Source organism: Balaenoptera musculus, chromosome 5 (genome assembly GCF_009873245.2).
Source record: "Balaenoptera musculus isolate JJ_BM4_2016_0621 chromosome 5, mBalMus1.pri.v3, whole genome shotgun sequence".
NCBI lineage: Eukaryota > Metazoa > Chordata > Mammalia > Artiodactyla > Balaenopteridae > Balaenoptera > Balaenoptera musculus.
The window spans coordinates 32,619,770-32,634,581 of record NC_045789.1 but is presented as its reverse complement, the minus strand read 5'-3'; the positions used below and the strand labels follow the sequence as shown (position 1 = coordinate 32,634,581).

General features: G+C 33.7%; 1 protein-coding gene across 4 annotated transcripts in view; it reads left to right on the top strand.

The window, feature by feature from the left end:
* Positions 1 to 14,812, top strand: part of LRBA (LPS responsive beige-like anchor protein) — a 745,100-nt gene that overhangs the window by 128,611 nt on the left and 601,677 nt on the right. For all 4 annotated transcript variants that reach the window (XM_036852028.1, XM_036852030.1, XM_036852029.1 and 1 more), the window contains exons 15-18: positions 2,165 to 2,244; positions 3,537 to 3,599; positions 5,457 to 5,554; positions 14,026 to 14,118. In XM_036852028.1, coding sequence (XP_036707923.1) covers positions 2,165 to 2,244; positions 3,537 to 3,599; positions 5,457 to 5,554; positions 14,026 to 14,118 — 334 coding nt within the window. The remainder of the gene's footprint in view (positions 1 to 2,164; positions 2,245 to 3,536; positions 3,600 to 5,456; positions 5,555 to 14,025; positions 14,119 to 14,812) is intronic.

The window sequence follows — 14,812 nt, the reverse complement described above, 5'->3', positions numbered from 1 at the left end:
CTCTCTCTCTCTCTTTCTGTCTTTCCCAATACTATTACACTCTTCTGGAAGTTTTCCTAAATCTCATCACGGTAAAATTTTAAATCTCGTTGCTAATTTTAATAGTTTGTCCTAAATCGTGGTTGCCAGAGGTTAATAACTCGCTACTTTTATAGAAGAATGGTACTTTTGCTAGTATGAGTTGTTTGAGGGCAAATATGACTAGGATGATTTTTAAGGCATTGAGAATGAGAAGAAATTCTATATTAGCCACTGGTATTGATGTTGAGTCCAGTTATCCCAATGAGAATCATTGACAACAGTGTTGTTTGGGAGATGGAGATTTTTTCCAGGGGTAGGGAGTATCTGCTTCTAATAAATAATATAATGAAACTACAGAATTTCAGTAATTATTTTCCTATATAATTAGGACTAAATTATTGGAAGGATAGTGTTCATTGATCATGTCAGTAGTTCTTGGAAGGGGTCAAAATAAAAACTTTCACAAATGGTGGCTTTTTTGGTTTTAAGTATTGCAAAACCTGCTTCAAATTGGCTTATATCATAAAAGAGGGTTAACCAGCTCATATAAACTGGCAGTTTCAGTAGGACTTGGTGCAGGGGTTCAAAATACAGCCTTTGGACCCAGTTTGTCTCCCTCAATTTCCCAGTTCTTCTGTGTTGTCTCTTTTCATATAATCTCTCTCTTTGTAGAGTGGCAGGCAACCACTCTACCTTCACATCCTCACAAATTTAAATCCAGCAAAAGAGCATCTGCCTGTATTGAGCGTTTCCAGCAAAAGTTCCTTTTAGTCTCTTTGTTGCTCGTTGGCTCGTTTGTCCATCTGTGTGGCAGGTATTCTTCAGATTGCCCAGGCATGGAGGCCCTTCTTACCTCCAAAACACATGATCTGAGTGTGAAGATGGGTTCAGTCCCCTTATAAAAATTGAGAGCTGTTGCTTGAAATCAGGAAATAGATGCTGGAGAGTCTAACTACATTCAGATTTTACTCAAAGGCTTTGGTTGTTCAATGATTTACAAAGACGAGGTTTCATATTTGTATAATACTTTTTCTATCCCTTTCAAAATAAACTAGATTTATTCTCAGACAATATGCTAGCTATAATTTAGAAAGCTATGAGGACATACAGAAGTTACATGATCTGTTTAAGCTGGAGAGGTTGTGGCAGATCTAGAACTAGGCTATAAATTTCCTTCTGATTACTTCATGGTGCTGTAGGTGTGTCATGTACTGTCCTAGGTGTTAGTATTATATTCTGGCCTTGATTTTATAGCTGATTAGTGACCTTGGGAAAGTCTTATACTTCAAGTGAGAGAGCTGCACAAACTTTGCGATTGTATTGTAACTCTGTAACCTATTCTTTGTCTAAGAATTGTCATGTGGAACAAATTTTAAACAATTTTCTTCCTATTTTAATTGATCTGTTCAAGGCCATGGTGGTCCTATGCTTTGGTGGTCCAGGAACTAGCTGTAAATAGTGATTAGTGGGGGGAAAATTGCAGAAAATATGAGGCAGACAAGTACCTAAATTAGGATCTTAGGACAATGGGTGTTTGGTTTCAAAAGCTTTCTACTTGGGAATTGTATGTTTGAGACATGAAAATTGACTTTAATGTGAGCCATGTGTGACCAAGCACTTTTTCAAGAAGAGGAGGAGATGTCAGAGGAGGTCAACACAATGTTTCCCTTCTTCATGAATGATACTGTGTTGAGGTGTACTTTGAGCTTTTTGTATTAGCTTATACAATGGTAACAATAGAAAAAAGTGTTTTCATACTAAATACACATATAAAGTTTAGATTTTCTTTTGCTTTTTTCTTTGTAAACTTATGTTACCATAGTAACATTCCAAGAGAGTCTTTTAAAACTAAATATAAATTTGTTACCTCATTTTTATGTTTTAAAATTCCTTTGACCTTACCCCAAAACAAACATTTTCATTGTGGTTTCTACATAACCCATTTTGTACATTTGGAGCATTGTATATACAATTGCATGTGAGATTGAATACTCATCCTTCTAGAGGCATTAAACTCTTCAGGAAACTGACCTTTATGTTTCTTATAAATAGGTGGAAAAACTATTGGGAATGAGAATTGTATACTTAACTTTGAGGTTTTTGAAATACTCAGTGTGTGTGTATGTGTTTGTCTTTTTAAAAGATGGACCACGACCTAATCAAAAAGAAATGCTTTCTCTACGAGCGTTCTTGTTGATGTTCATTAAGCAATTAGTGATGAAGGTGAGTTCATATTTCTTACCCTATAGCATGTGTGTATTGAACTTAAAATTTCACATAAAATACAATCTTGGCTTGTTTACTCTTTGCTCTGTTAATACATTTACACAGTGGAAAAAACTTTGAAAGATATTTATTTCCTTGTTTGTTTTTTCTCCTTAGGCATATAATTGATAAACATTAATGCAGAATTAGAAATTGATAATCGTAATATGTGTTATATGAATTTCTGTTGGAGTTCAAGTGTATTCATTCTTTCATTCAGCAAATATTTACTGAGTTTCTATTACTTCTACTATTCTTAGAACTGGTGATGCAGTAGTCAACAGAGCTCCTCAAGGAGGTTTCAATTTTAGAGATTCCTTGTACCTGACATTCAGATTTTGAAAAATAGTTTTCCTGTATAAATGTACCAGATAGAAATGATTACATTTTGTCCCATTTCATTCTACTATCGGTAAAGTAAAATTTAATATTATTTTTAAGGACGGTGTTTTGGTTTTATAAGATGCCAATATATAAATATATTTGTTGCCAGTGTTTTATTCAGTATTTTCCTATATCATTTTATTTCTTATTCTTTACAGTTTAATGCTTTATTAGCTGTCACATAATATTATGGTAAATGGACCTGTTAGTATATCTTTCAGAATCAGATATCTTATTTCCATTTATTAAAAAATTTAACCTTTAAATTGCCTGTTTCTATTCTTTCCTAGTGTGTTTTGTTTCCTAATTCCTATTGTTCTTTTCTGAGATTTCAGCTTTGTTTTATGATTAATAATACAGTAGTTTGAAAATTTTTATAATGCATTCATATTTAAAAGTACAGTGTTTTTCCCAGTGAAATTACTACTCAATTTTTAGTACCTGACATTTTAACTTGGTAATTTTAGAAACTGTTCATTTTACTGTCCAAATTTAATAGAAGAAAATAAACAGAAAAATTGTCTTCTGTATTTAGAGGAGTGATAGGTATTGAGTAATACCCTTTTACTTGTTCTTAATTATTATTTTTGCTTATGTCAGGATTCTGAAGCTTTACCAGATAGGTTATCATATAAGGTGCCAAAAACAGGATACTGATGTCTGATCTCTTTTGACTTGTACACTGTGTTGCATACTGCATGTCTTTAGTGCTTCCCCGAATTTTTATTTTAAATTTAGATTTTTATATTACATTATCTTTTATACTTATAGCAACTCACCAAGTTGAGAAATCTGTGTGTATAATTTCCCTTTTCAAAAATGTTTTATATATATAAGCATAAGATACTTGTCTTATGTTTTTAAAGGATTCTGGAGTAAAGGAAGATGAGCTACAGGCCATTCTTAATTATCTACTCACTATGCATGAGGTAACATTTGAATTTTATATGTTGGGATTTTATTTTTTGAAGTTGCATTAGGCGCGTTTTTAAAAGTAAAATAGTTAAAAGAAATCTTTCATTAATGATGTAACTATAATGGAGAGTAAATGTATCTAGGAACTAAATGTTAGCAATCTTCATTTAAATATTCGTTATTACCACAAGATGCCTTTGTGAATAATCATGAAAGGCTTTTAAAAAGTGTTAAAATTAGATCTCATTGACCTAGTAATAAACTGTACCAAAGAATACTTTCAGTTTATTTCCAGGAACCAGTGTAAGAAATGGAAAAATAGATAATGAAAATGACTAAAAATGATTGGATTTTTAAATTCATAACAGTCTTCCCACTGATTTTGTATAATCAAATACCGTTAAGTTAAACAACTCATTTATGGTTGATTTAAAATTATATGGTTGAAAATAAATAGGTTGAAATGTCTGGAGTTTTTTCCTTTATTTTTTAGCATTGCAAAAATGTAATATATGCCAGATGTAGTCTAAATAAATAATCTGATTAAACATGTTTTAAATAAGTAGAATCTGAAATTAATTTCATATAAAGCACAACATTTATATGATAATTTACATTCCTGTGTTATAATTCATTTTTTCTGAGTTCACATATTTGTTACAGCATGAAATAGTGCCTTTTAAAATCATTAATAAATGAGAGATATGGTTTGGACCTATCTTTGTTAAGTGGGGCAGAAAAGAATGGGTTAAATTTCTTGATTGGATCATATTTGACTCAAACATTAATGATTGTGATTTCTTTTTCTTCTTGAGTAGGATATTCTATTTTATTTTTAGATTTTCTTGACCCTTAGGGACCAAAATATTTCATAAGAGAGAAACTGGAAGTCACAGTGATCTTCTGTTTTCTCTGAAACTATTAAATCAGGGATTTTTCAGGTCCTTCAAATAACAGTTTTCCAAAGGCTCAGTGCCCTACTTCTAGATCATTTACTTAGCATATTGAAAATTAAATATTCAAGTAGCTTCCACAGCAAAAGTTCAAAAGCAGTGAATGAAAACCTGGAGGCAGGGCACCATAGAGATGACTAACTGCTGCTTCCCTTTAGTCTTTTGGATTTCTAATGCCCAAATAGGCCCTAATGATATGCAACAGAGGTTGTAAAGGATTTTCCTGAAATTTTTAGATTTCAGTACTCATATGTGCTTGCTCCTGTGCTGTTATGCAAATGTTATCAAATTATACCATATACAGTAGCATGTTGACACAATAAGCATTTATTGATCATCTATATCTTTAATACTGACAACAGATAATATAAGAGAACTATCCAGTTATCATTTCCCAAAAGGTCTTCTTTCAGAACTAGTTTCTTGAGAGGCTTAGTGCACAAAGTGGTCCTAGTTAAATACGTTTAGAAAGTGATACACAGTATGTTGTCCCCAGCACTACTACCATATCACAACATCTATTAGCATATTAAAGCTTCAATATGTCTTGCTTTAATAAAAAGAACAACCTGTTCTTCCTCCCCCCTGCCCAATTTCTTGCTGTATAATCCTTCCTTTAAAAAAAAAAAAAATCTGTAAATCAGTATCTATTATATCAATGGAATATGTTTTAGGAAATCTTGATACAGTATAAGAGACATTTTATATCTTTGATTAAGAAATTATTTGACTATTTGGTGTTGTGTATTTTGAGTTATGCAGGTGAATATTTGTATATAAAGAATGTTTGCTTAAAAAAAGTGGATTCATATAGATGTCTACTTACTTTTTTTTAAGTTAAAATTCATTGTTTGAGAAATAGTCATTGTTCAAATAAGTTGTTTTTCTTTATTTAAAAAAATTCTAAAATAATTTTAGGATGACAATCTAATGGATGTCCTACAGCTGCTTGTTGCATTAATGTCAGAACATCCTAATTCTATGATACCTGCTTTTGACCAAAGGAATGGGTTACGGTAAGAGTTTAACATTTCAAGAATTTTAATATATTTAATAGAAGAGATCAGTTTGGAAATGACAGATTCTTAGATATGAAAATTATTACTGGATCTTATAAAATGATTTAAGATATAAGAGGTTTTTATTTCATGTCTTACATTTTTTGAAAAGATCTTTAAATATAGAGGCTGTGTTACTACTATTTAGTATGTGAGGACAGATCAGGCAAATCATTCCAGTATTTTGTATGGTTAGTGCTATTATACTGCTATTGTAAGGTCGAATTCTTCAGCAGACTTATCTTTAGGTCCTAAAACAAAAATATTCAATCGTGATCCAAGAGAAGATCTCTATCTTCCCTTTAAAACATAACCTCTTCCAACCCCAATCCCAGATCATCATTGTATTAGTCCTCTTCGGGCTGCCTTAACAAAATACCCTAGACCAGGTGGCTTAAACACCAGAAATTTGTTTTCCCATAGTCCTGGAGACTGTAAGCCCAAGATCAAGGTGCCAGCAGGGTTGGTGTCTGGTGAGGGCTTTCCCTTTGGGTTGTACACAGCCACCTTCTTGTTATGTGTTCACATGATTTTTTGTGTGTGTGCACGAACAGAAAGAGAGAGAGAGAAGAGAGCAAGCTCTTCAGTCTTTTTTTTTAATAGGGACGCTGATCCTATCGAATCAGGGACCCGCCCTTATGACCTCATTCAATCTTAATTGATTTCTTATAGGCCCCATCTCCAAATATAGCCACTGTGGAGCTTAGGGCTTGAACATGTGAATTGAGGAGCACACATTCAGTCTGCAACAATCATCATAACAAAAGAGAATACTTTTGTTTTAAATCTTTCATTTAATGAGAAGGTTTTTGGGCTACAAAAGTTTAACAGCTACTTTGTTGGATGATCAGCTACAGTAACTAATTTACTGATTTAGTTATAATAAATTTCCCATATCAATCCTCTATTACAAAGTTTTTATTTGTTACCTTTCAGTACTCATTCTCTGTAAGATAGAAGATGACTTTATACATTATACTTAAGGAGTGTATTTTCAGAGATTCGCAGAGAAACAGAACCAAAAGGGTGTGGGTGTGTGTGCATATGTGTGAGAGAGAGGGAGGGAGATAGAGAGAGAGAGGGAGGGACGGAGGGAGGGATATTGAGATTTATGTTAAGGAATTGGCTCATGTGATTGTGGAAGCCTCCAAAATTTGCAGGCTGGCAGGTGGAGACCCAGATAAGAGTTGATGTTGCAGTTTCAGTCCAAAGGCAGTCTGCTGGCAGTATTCCCTCTTCCTCTAGGGAGGTCCTTTCTTTTTTTCTATTAAAGTCTTCAACTGTTAGGATGAGGCACCCACATTATGAAGGGTAATTTGTTATATTCAAAGTCGGCTGATTTAAATGCCAGAGTAAGTGCTGACCTCATAGAATGATTTGGGAAATATTCCCTACTCTTTAATTTTCTTGAAGAGTTTGTATAGAATTATTATTATTTATTCTTGAAGTGTTTGCTAAAATTTACCAGTGAAGTTAGCTAGGAGTGGAATTTTCTTTGTAGGGATGTTTTTAGCTACAAATTCAATTTTCTTAATAGATATAGGGCTGTTTAGGTTATCTGTTTATTCTTTGATAAGCATTGGTAAGTTTCTATCTATCAAGGAATTGTCTGTTTCATTTAAACTGTCAAATTTATTGATGTAAAGTTGTTCCTTTATTTTCATTTAAATATCTGAAAAGCCTGTAGTGATTTTACCTCTCTCATTTCTGACACTAATAATTTTTCTTCTTTCTTTTTTCCAAATCAGTCTGGCTAGAGGTTAATCAAATTTATTCATTGTCACTGTTTTGAGATCTTTCTTCTTTTTGAATATAGGTATTTAGTGCTTTAAATTTCTTCCTAAGCACTTTCAGTTTAATGTCATTTTTATTCAGTTCGAAATACGTTTTCCTTTTCATTTCTTGTTTTATCCATGTGTTATTTAGAAGTGTGTTCCAGAGATCTTTTTAATGTTTGAATTTGAAGTTTTTGTTTTTAATCGTTAATCCCTGGGCTTCCTATGCTAACTTGGCCTTGGGATTCTTTTTTTTTTTAAAATATTTATTTATTTATTTGGCTGCATATGGTCTTAGTTGCGGCATGCAAACTCTTAGTTGTGGCATGTGGGATCTAATTCCCTGACAGAGGATTGAACCCTAGCCCTGTGCATTGGGAGCGTGGAGTCTTAGCCACTGGACCACCAGGGAAGTCCCTGTTTGAATTTTAATTTAATTAATTTTGGTCTATGAGGATCTTTGTATGACTTGAATCCTTTAAAATTTATTGAGACTTGCTTTATGGTCCAGCATATAGTATATCTGGGTAAATGTTCCATGCGCACCAGAAAAGTACATGTATTTTGATGTTGTTTTGATGTTTTTGGATGGAGTGTTCTATAAATGTCAAGTAGGCTAAGTTGGTTGATACCGTTTTTCAAATCTTCTGTGCCATTACTGCTTCTTTGTCTACTTGCTCTGTCATTTATTGAGATACGATTATTGAAATCTCTGACTATAAATATGCTTTTTTCTCTTTTTTTTCTTTGTATTTTTATCATTTTTTGCTTAGGTATTTTAACTCAGATATTAAGTGTATCTATATTGAGGATTTTTATGTCTTGTTGGGGAATTAATGCTTTTATAATTATGTTTTTTCCTTTTTTTCCACCTGGAAATGTTTCTTGATCTGAAATCTACTTAGTTTGATATTTATATGGCTAATCCAGCTTTCTTTTGCTCTGTGTTTGCATGGTATATCTTTTTTTCCATTTTAATTTATCTATATCTTTATAGTTAATTGAATTTCTTATGTACACAGTATGATGGCTAATTTTGTGTCAACTGGCTTGGCCGTAGTTCCTTGATATTTGGTCAGACATTATCCTGGATATTTTTGTGAAATCATGTTTTGAATGTGGTCAACATTTAAGTTGGCAGACCTTGAGTAAAGCAGGTTACCATCCATAATGTGGGTGGGTTTATCAAATCAGTTGAAGGCATTAATAAAATAAAAAGGAATTCTGCCAACACAATGCCTTTGGACTTGGGTTGTGTTTTCCTCAATCTCCAGAGTACTTGTCTGTCCTGCAGATTTTGGACTTAGCCTCCATAGTTGTGTGAGCCAGTTCTTTAAAATAAATCTGTCTCTCTCTGTGTATATACACAACCTGTTGGTTCTCCTTCTATAGAAAGCAATGACTGATACACACAGTGTAGTTGGATGTTTTATTTTTTAAAATGTACCCTGAGACACTTAGTCTTTTCATTGTGTTTTGACTATTTACTTTTAATGTAATTATTGATATAGCTTTATTTTCATCTAGTGTTTTATTATTTATTTGTCTCAGTATAATTTTTCCTTTGTTTTTCCTTTGCTTTGTATTTGAATTCTTTTAGAATTCTTTGAAAATTAATTTCTATTAGGTTTTGGATCTATCTCTTTGTGTAAATTTTTATTGGCTGCTTTAGAGATTTCACAGTATACCTAGAGTTAATATTCTGCGTCTTCAAATAAAATATAGAACCACTACAAGTATATTGATACCTTTAAGCTCCACCATTGTTCCTTTTTGTATCTAATGCATCATAAGCCTCTCTAGACAATGTTATAATTTTTAATTTCACTTGTAATATGTAGTTTAAAGAATTTAAGAGGAGAAAAAACTTATGTTTATTCAGACATCTACAATTCTTTTAATTCGTGAAGGAAGCATTTCTTGTTTAGTAGTTTTGCTGGAAACATGATTTCTTAGTTTTTCTTCTGAAAATGCTTTTATTTGCCGTTTGCCCAAGGATATTTTTGCTGCATGTAGAATTCTGTGTTTCTAGTTTTGTTCTTTCAATACTTTAAACTATTTTCCCGCTGTCTGCGGGCCTCCATGATTTCTAAGAAGAAACCCATGATAAATCAAATCTTTCTTTGCTAAATATAATGTATTAGATTTTTATATTTGCTTTCAGGACACGTTCTTTCATTCTCCCCCAACCATACTCCCCGAAATTTCATTTTCTTTGTTTTTATCACCAAGTCTGAGAAGTTTTATGCTCTTATTTTAAAATATTTTTTTGTTTCAGGTGTATCTTTCTCTTTCATTTTGGATTTCTAGTGACTTGAATATTAGAGGTTTTAATGCACATCTCCTTCAGCTTCTTTTTAGTTTATTTCAATCATTTTTGTCTCTGTTCTTCAGATTTGATACTTTCTATTGATAAAGAAATTTGACATGTATGATAAACTTGATCTTTAAGTTTATAAACTTTTTCTTTGTTTTTTTCTATTTTGATGTTGAGCCCATCATGAAAATTTCAGCTCTTGTACATTTCAGTTGTATAATTTCAATATAGTTAATTTTTATACTTTCTTTCTTTTGATGAGAACTTTATTTTCTGATCCACTTAAACTGTGTTTATCTTTACCTTCTGGAGCATAGTTATAATAGCTTTAAAATCTTTGTGTGATAATCGCAAGAATTGCCTATCCCATCAGCATCTGTTCATTGTGTTTTCCCATGAGAAATTGTCACATTTTCTTTATTCTTTGTACATTAAGTGTTTTTTAATCTATCATGGATGTTGTGTTATCTTTTTTTAAAATCAACTCTGGAACTTGTTATGATCTGTTAACAAATGTTGATTTTTTTTGTTTTGTTTTATTTTAGCAAGAAGGGTCAGACTGCAAGTTCTACCTGTCCTTTGTGGATGGTGGTTCTGATGGCACTTCATTTTTAAAACCTCTCTTGTCTTGCTTTGGGTTTTTCTTGTACCTGCACTACTCAGGGATTAGGCTGAGAATTGGGTGATAATTCAGGTCTTCTTTCAATTTAGAATATTAAATTATTATTCTGGTCTGAGTCTGCCCCATACATTGCATCTCTTGGGTCAGTTTAGGGCTTTTGCAGGTTTTTACACAGATTTTGATGATCCTTCTCTCCTGTTTGCTCCTATTCATGACTCTCTCTGGCCTATAAGGACCCATTTTCTTAGTTCCTCTAACCAGAAGGACAGTTTTTCTCAGAATATTAGCTACCTGAACTTCTGACAGAAACGAACTCTGAGACAGGGACCCACTTATGGGTGAGATTTACAAAAGAAAATTGAAAATTGAGACTCTTACCTCTGAAATGGGTAATCTGCAAGTATTAACTCCCCTACACCAATGCACATACTTTTGTTTAGTCTTTGGAGTACTTAGGAGGTTGCTTTTCGTGTTTCTTCTATAGTTGTGGTTCTAATACACAAGATAGAAAGGCTGTATTATCCTTACTCCATCTTGGTTAGTCAAGGTATCTATTAAGTTCTTTGGCCTATTTTTAAAAAAATCCAGTTGTTTGTTTTCTTATTGTTGAGTTTTAGAGTTCTTTGCATATTTTGGATAACAGTGCTTTATCAGATGTTTCCTTTGCAAGTATTTTCTCTTAGTCTATGCCTTGTCTTCTAATTCTCTTGATACAGTCTTTTGCAGAGCAGTTTTTAATTTTAATGAAATCCAGCTAATCAGTTATTTTTATTGTGGATCATGTCTTTTGTGTTGTAAGTAAAAAGGCATCACCATACCCAAGGTCATCTAAGTTTTCTCCTCTGTTGTGTTCTAGGAGTTCTATGGTTTTGCATTTTACATTGAGGTCCATTTTGAGTTAATTTTTTTTTAAATTTAATTTTATTTATTTTTTAATACAGCAGGTTCTTATTAGTCATCCATTTTATACCCATCAGTGTATACATGTCAATCCCAATCTCCCAATTCAGCACACCCCCACCCCCACCCCCTGCAGCTTTCCCCCCTTGGTGTCCATATGTTTGTTCTCTACATCTGTGTCTCAGTTTCTGCCCTGCAAACCGGTTCATCTGTACCATTTTTCTAGGTTCCACATATATGTGTTAATAGACGATATTTGTTTTTCTCTTTCTGACTTACTTCACTCTGTATGACAGTCTCTAGATCCATCCACGTTTGAGTTAATTTTTATGAAGGGTGTAAAGTCTGTGTCTAGATTCATTTGTTGGATGTGGATGTCCTGTTGTTTCAGCATCATTTGTTGAAAAGAATATCTGTTCATTGTCTTGCTTGTGTTCCTCTTTTGTCAAAGATTGGTTGACTAGATTTATGTGGGTCTATTTCTAGGCTCTCTGTTGATCTATTTGTGTACTCTTTTACCAGTACCACACTATCTTGATTACTGTAGCTTTACAGTAAGTCTTGAAGTCAGGTAGCATCAGTAGCACTAATATTCTGTAGGGATAGCCCTGCTTTCATTTCTGATATTAGTAAATTACATCCTTTCTCTTTTTTCTTAGCTTGGATAGAAGCTTACTGATTTTATTGATCTTTTTGAAGAAGCAGCTTTTGGTTTTGTTGATTTTCTCTATTGATTTTTTTAAAAAATTTATTTATTTATGGCTGTGTTGGGTCTTCGTTTCTGTGCTAGGGCTTTCTCTAGTTGTGGCAAGTGGGGGCCACTCTTCATTGCGGTGCGTGGGCCTCTCACTATCGCGGCCTCTCTTGTTGCGGAGCACAGGCTCCAGACGCGCAGGCTCAGTAATTGTGGCTCACGGGCCCAGCTGCTCTGCAGCATGTGGGATTTTCCCAGACCAGGGCTCGAACCCGTGTCCCCTGCATTGGCAGGCAGATTCTTAACCACTGCACCACCAGGGAAGCCCTCTATTGATTTTTTATTTTCTATTTTATTGATTTCTACTCTAATACTTATTATTTTTCTCCTGCTTACTTTGAATTGAATTTTCTCTTCCAGGTGTTCTAGAGTGAAAACTTATGTTATTGATTTCAGATCTTGCTTCTTTTCTAATATATGCATTCAGTGCTATAAATTTTCCTGTAAGCACTGCTTTTGCAACATCCCAGAGATTTTTTTTTTTTAATTTGCAATCTTTTTTTAAAAATAAATTTATTTATTTATTTATTTATTTATTTATTTTTGGCTGTGTTGGGTCTTCGTTTATGTGCGAGGGCTTTCTTTAGTTGCGGTGAGCGGGGGCCACTCGTCATCCCCGTGTGTGGGCCTCTCACTATTGCGGCCTCTCTTGTTGCGGAGCACAGGCTCCAGACGCGCAGGCTCAGTAGTTGTGGCTCACGGGCCCAGTTGCTCCGTGGCATGTGGGATCTTCCCAGACCAGGGGTCGAACACGTGTCCCCTGCATTGGCAGGCAGATTCTCAACCACTGCGCCACCAGGGAAGCCCCATCCCAGAGATTTTTATAAGTAGTACTTTCATTTTCATTTCGTTGAAAATACTTTTAATTTTTTGAGATTTCTTCTTTGACCCACATGCTATTTAGAAGTATGTTGTTTAATCTCCAAGTATTTTGGGGTTTTTCAGTTATCTTTCTGTTACTGATTTCTAATTTAGTTCCATTGTGGTCTGAGAGCAAACTTTATATAATTTCCAATCTTTATATTTGTTTATTATGTGTGTTTTATGGTCCTGCATGTGGTCTACGTGGTGAATGTTCCATGTGAGCTGGAGAAAAATGTGTATCCTACTATTGTAGAATGAAGTAGTCTATAGATGTCAGTTATATCCTGTTGATTGATGGTATTTTTTTTTTTATAGCTACTTTATTTATTTATTTATTTATTTAATTTATTTTTGGCTGTGTTGGGTCTTCGTTTCTGTGCAAGGGCTTTCTCTAGTTGTGGCAAGCGGGGGCCACTCTTCATCGCGGTGCACGGGCCTTTCACTATCGCAGCCCCTCCCGTTGCGGGGCACAGGCTCCAGACGCGCAGGCTCAGCAGCTGTGGCTCACGGGCTTAGTTGCTCCACGGCATATGAGATCTTCCCAGACCAGGGCTAGAACCCATATCCCCTGCATTAGCAGGCAGATTCTCAACCACTGCGCCACCAGGGAAGCCCAGTTGATGGTATTTTTGAGGTTAACTTTGTCCTTACTGATTTTCTGCCTGCTGGATCTGTCCATTTTTGAGAAGGGAGTTTTGCAATCTCCAACTATGATAATAGATTCATCTGTTTCTCCTTGCAGTTCTGTCAGTTTTTGCCACACAGTTTTAGGCTCTATAGTTAGGTGCATACATGTTAAGGATTGTTATGTCATATTGGCGAATTGACCCCTTTATCATGATGTAATGCCCATCTTTATCCCTGATAACTTTCCTTACTTTGAAGTCTTCTCTGTCTGAAATTAATATAGCTGCTCTTGCTTTTTGATTAGTGTTAAATTAACATGGTATATTTTTCTCCATTCATTTACTTTTTATCTATATGTGTCTATATTTAAAGTAGGTTTCTTGAAGACAACATGTAGTTGATAAACAAGTTTTTAAATGTCAGAAATGTATATTAAATTCACCCATATCTTACTTGAAGTTAGGTTTAAAATTATGTGACTATATGAAAAAATATACACGAGTATATCTTAGGTATTTACTTTTGAAATATATACTCATAGTAATTTGTTTTTAATTTTTATTTATTCAGAGTTATCTATAAACTTATGGCATCAACAAGTGAAGGAATCAGAGTACAAGCTCTCAAGGCAATGGGCTATTTTTTAAAACACCTGGCCCCAAAGTGAGTATGCATGAAATCTAAAATGGACTGTTGTATATTACATATTTATTTTATAAATCTTGGGAATAGTATTTACGTTCTGCGGTTCCTCTAGTCTATCTTTTATTTATTTTTATTCATAAAATGCTATATAAATTTAATCCCATTTCTACATGTTAAAAATAAAGTAGGGAACAGGAGTATATTGTTTATGTTTTTATTTAAATTTTCCCTTTTTTTTGTTTATTGTAAGAATACATTTGTATAAGTTGAATTCTAGGTAAATCTAGGTAGGGACTTCATTTCAGGTGGCTTGATCATTATTTGCTTTATACTATAAAGCTAACATAGTAACCTGGTTATTTGTCACATACTGTATTCTGCTATATGTATAACTAAAAAACTGAAACTCCCATGTTTCCTTTTGTCTTAGCTGAATGCAGATATTCATATCCTACCTATTGTTCCTTATACCAGAAATGAACACCACCAAGTTTGTCCAAAATGAACAATTTTGGTGGTAGAAAAGTATTGGTAAACTTGTAATCTTTATTTTGAATCCAGCTGGCTGACTGTAAATAAAGTTTCATTGGAACACAGCCACAATCATTTATTTGCTTGTTATCTATGGCTGTTGATACATTATAACAGCAGTGTTGATTTGTTGCTACAGAGAACATATGGTCCACAAAACCTAAAATATATAGTATCCAGC